Genomic DNA, 5,000 nt, shown 5'->3' on the forward strand with positions numbered 1-5,000 from the left:
ACCGGCTGAACTCGGTTGAGCCCCTTGTCAGGCTGGGAGAAACGTAGAGAGTAGAGGTCCCCCTTTTTTTTTTGTTTCATTTATTGATGTCGGCTATCCCCCAAAATTTGGGGAAGTTCCTTGGTATATGTATGTATGTATGTACGTTTGTGTGTTATTTAGAAATTATTTTTCATATCCTATAGAATACTGAATAAACTTTAGTTGTGTCTGAAACTACCAAATTAGGCCTATTTTAATTTAATTAAAGTAATAGGTAACGATGTTAACTTTGTAAAGCAATGCCTTTTTGACATAAATCTTATTTTCATTATTTTTTTTAAAAAGTTAGGTTATTGGCTTATCAACTTATTTTGGTTTGTAATATTGGTTTATAATTAAAATATATTTAGTAAACAAATATTTTTTTGAGTGCTGCAAAATTAATTTGTTTAGAGAAATAGCCCTCGTGACTTAATATTAAAAATCAGATTTTGAACTCTACTTGAATAATATACTCCTTAGGCCATAAAACTTCGGAAAACATACTCAACTATAGTCAATTTTTTTTAGCGAGGCAGATTTGCACCGACTCGCAGCTGTGCCCTTTTAGCTCGGAAATGTTTCCTGATCGCTAATTGGTTGGACAAGATAATTCTAACCAATCAACGATCAGGAAACTTTTCCTAGATAAAAGGGCACTGCTGTGAGTCGGTGCAAATGTGCCTCATTGAAAGAAATTTACTTATAGAGGGGCACTCAGTAGAGCGCAGACCTCCTCCGCGGCAGCTTATTTCTCGACCCCAAACGTTAACCTTGACCTTGACCTTAAAACATGTAGTAATTGGCGTGGATTTTCATACACTCAAATATGAACTAAGTTTGAAGTCTGTGACAACGATGTCCAAACTTACGGCTGACAACGTGAATTTGACATTTTGCTTGACCTTGACCTTCCAAAATTTTATCTTTTTCATCTTTTTACATAACGGTTTATCCCTGCTAGTTTCATTACTCTACGATTAAAATTGTGGCCAGGAAGCTCTTCACAAACAAACGCACACACACACAAACAGGTGCTTTCAAATAACCTTCCTCTTCTGCTTTTACCTCGAGGATAAGGGTCGTCTTCACCCCCCCCCTCCTCCATAGGGAAAATATCCCCTTCCCCTTACCTCGTGAGAAAGTGGTCTTCATCATTTCCCCCTTACATCAAGGGGAAGGGACTTACCACCACCTTTCACCTCCTTTCCCTTCTAACTCGGGAGGAAGGGGCAACCTTCTTGGACGGTTTACTTCGAGGGGAAAGGGATTTTCCCCCTTTATCCCACCCCTACCTAGGAAGGGGTTATAGAAGGGTCTGCTGGTGTAGGGCAGAGTGCTTATCCTTCGATATTGAAGTAGAAATTGGTCCTTACTTCAGTTTATTTATTTGCCAATCCTCTCTCTCTCTCTCTCTCTCTCTCTCTCTCTCTCTCTCTCTCTCTCTCCTCTCTCTCTCTCTCTCTCTCTCCTCTCTGCTTTAATTGTTATCACAAGCATTTTTGTGTGTGTGTGTGTGTGTGAGAGAGAGAGAGAGAGAGAGAGAGAGAGAGAGAGAGAGCAATGTCTCCTACAGCAATGAGAAACTATCTCAAGTAGAAACAAGTTAATAATGTGGGTAAGATGAAGGAAAGAATAATTAATGTAGCAATATGACACACACACACACACACACACACACACATATATATATATATATATATAAATATATATATATATATATATATATATATATTCCTATTCTCTAAAAGATTTTTAAGTGACAGTATCATACCTCTCTACCTTTTACAGCCGCTTGCCCAGTCGACAAGGATTAGGATAATGATATGCTGGTTAAAACTTACCCTTGTCCTTGAGTTTCTAATATCCCAGACATGTACTATTGACACTGTCCTTGACACTTATGGAGTGATATCCTTGAAGGTATCCCCTTAACCTTGACCTTTATTTTGATATATCACGGAATATACACCTTTTACCTAAGTTCCAAAAATCCCAAAATTTAAACTTTCCGACCGTGACCCTGAATTTCCAATATATCATAATATAAACTTTTTGCCCGTGATCCTATTTTTTTCAATATCTGAGACTATCAATCTTTTGACCTGGCCCTGAATTTCAAATATCTCAGAATATAATCTTTTGGCCATTAACCCTAAGTTTCCAATATCCCAAATTCAAACGTTTGACCTTGACTCCAAGTTTCATATATTATTATTATTATTATTATTATTATTATTGATATTATTATTATTATTATCACTATCATTATTATTATTACTTGCTAAGTTACAAACCTAGTTGGAAAAGCAGGATGCTATAAGCCCGAGGGCTCCAACAGGGAAAATAGCAACGTATCATCGTATAAACTTTGACTACCCTTGACTTTGACCTTGACATTGACCCCAAGTTTTCAATATCCCAAAATTCAAATGTTTGACCTTGAATCCGAGTTCCATATATTATTATTATTATTATTATTATTATTATTATTATTATTATTATTATTATTATTACTTGCTAAGTTACAAACCTAGTTGGAAAAGCAGGATGCTATAAGCCCGAGGGCTCCAACAGGGAAAATAGCAACATATCATCGTATAAACTTTGACTAACCTTGACCTTGACCTTGACCCCAAGCTTTCAATATCACAAAATTCAAATGTTTGATCTTTAACTCCAAGTTTCATATAATAATATTTTTATTATTATTATTATTATTATTATTATTATTATTATTATTATTATTATTATTACTTGCTAAGTTACAACCCTAGTTGGAAAAGCAGGATGCTATAAGCCCAAGGGCTCCAACAGGGAAGAGAGCAACGTATCAACGTATTAGCTTTGACTAAATTTGACCTTGACCTTAAACCTAAGTTTCTAATTTTCCAAAATTAAAATGTTTGACCTTGAATCTGAGTTTAATATATTATTATTATTATTATTATTATTATTATTATTATTATTATTATTACTACTTGCTAAGTTACAGCCCTAGTTGGAAAAGCAGGACGCTATAAGCCCAAGGGCTCCAACAGGGAAGAGAGCAACGTATCAACGTATAAGCTTTGTCTACCTTTGACCTTGACCTAAGTTTCCAATTTCCCAAAATTCAAATATTTGACCTTAAATCCGAGTTCCATTTATTATTATATTATTATTATTATTATTATTATTATTATTATTATTATTATTATTATTATTATTATTATTATTATTATTATTACTTGCTAAGTTACAACCCTAGTTGGAAAAGCAGGATGCTATAAGCCCAAGGGCTCCAACAGGGAAGATAGCAACGTATAAACGTGTAAGCTTTGACTACCTTTGACCTTGACCTTAACCCTAAGTTTCCAATTTCCCGAAATTCAAATGTTTGACCTTGAATCCGAGTTCCATATTTTCATTATTATTATTATTATTATTATTATTATTATTATTATTATTATTATTATTATTACTTGCTAAGTTACAACCCTAGTTGGAAAAGCAGGATGCTATAAGCCCAAGGGCTCCAACAGGGAAAATAGCAACGTATCAACGTATAAGCTTTGACTACCCTTGACCTTGACCTTTCAGGTTGAAGTGGAAGTGTTAGGATCGGAGTCCTTAGGTCTGATGATCCGAGGAGGAGTGGAATACGGCCTAGGAATCTTCATCACTGGAGTCGATCCGGAATCCGCCGCACACAAGGCTGGTCTACAGGTAAGGACAGAGGAAAGTCATGAACACCTGTCTCCTGTTATGCAGATCTATAGTCCATTTCTTTTATCGAGGCAGATTTGCACCGACTCGCAACGGTGCCCTTTTAGCTCGGAAAAGTTTCCTGATCGCTGATTGGTTAGAATTATCTCGTCCAACCAATCAGCGATCAGGAAACTTTTCCGAGCTAAAAGGGTACCGCTGCGAGTCGGTGCAAATCTGCATCGCTAAAAGAAATTGACTATAGTATACTACTTGTCTTAAACGTTAATCGTGTTTTTGATAGAAATAGAAATATCTTAATAGAAATATTTCTTTTTTTTTCTGTAAGCATGTGAGGCTCTTATTATTATTATTATTATTATTATTATTATTATTATTTTTATTATTATTATTATTATTATTATTATTATTATTATTATTATTATTATTATTACTTGCTAAACTACAACCATAGTTGGAAAAGCAGGATGCTATAAGCCCAGGGGCTCCAACAGGGCAAATAAGCCCAGGGGCTCCAACAGGGAAAATAGCCCTTATCATTTTTATTATTATTATTATTATTATTATTATTATTATTATTATTATTACTTGCTAAACTACAAGCACTGTTGTAAAAGCTGGATGCTATGAGCCCAGGGGCTCCAACCGGGAAAATAGCCCATATTATTATTATTATTATTATTATTATTATTATTATTATTATTATTATTATTATTATTATTATTATTACTTGCTAAACTACAACCATAGTTGTAAAAGCAGGATGCTATAAGCCCAGGGGCTCCAACAGGGAAAAAATTCCCAGGGGCTCCAACAGGGAAAATAGCCCATATTATTATTATTATTATTATTATTATTATTATTATTATTATTATTATTATTATTACTTGCTAAACTACAACCATAGTTGTAAAAGCAGGATGCTATAAGCCCAGGGGCTCCAACAGGGAAAAAATTCCCAGGGGCTCCAACAGGGAAAATAGCCCATATTATTATTATTATTATTATTATTATTATTATTATTATTATTATTATTATTATTTGCTAAGCCACAACCATAGTTGGATAAGCAGGATGCTATAAGCCCATGGGCTCCAACAGGGAAAATAGCCCAGTGTAGAAAGGAAACAAGGAAAGATAAAATATTTTAAGAAGAGTAACAATATTAAATTTGAATACCTCCTCTATAAACTATAAAAACTTTATCAAAACAAGAGAAAGATAAATAAAACAGAATTGTGTCCCAGAGTGTACCCTCAAGCAAGAGGGTA

At 34.3% G+C, this 5,000-nt stretch overlaps 1 protein-coding gene across 1 annotated transcript in view; it reads left to right on the top strand.

The window, feature by feature from the left end:
- Nucleotides 1-5,000, top strand: part of LOC137656710 (whirlin-like) — a 755,303-nt gene that overhangs the window by 664,974 nt on the left and 85,329 nt on the right. The window contains 1 exon segment of the mRNA XM_068390933.1: nt 3,604-3,729. Within this exon segment, the coding sequence (XP_068247034.1) occupies nt 3,604-3,729 (126 nt within the window).

The sequence above is a fragment of the Palaemon carinicauda genome, chromosome 17, assembly GCF_036898095.1.
Source record: "Palaemon carinicauda isolate YSFRI2023 chromosome 17, ASM3689809v2, whole genome shotgun sequence".
In the NCBI taxonomy this organism is placed as follows: Eukaryota; Metazoa; Arthropoda; class Malacostraca; order Decapoda; family Palaemonidae; genus Palaemon; species Palaemon carinicauda.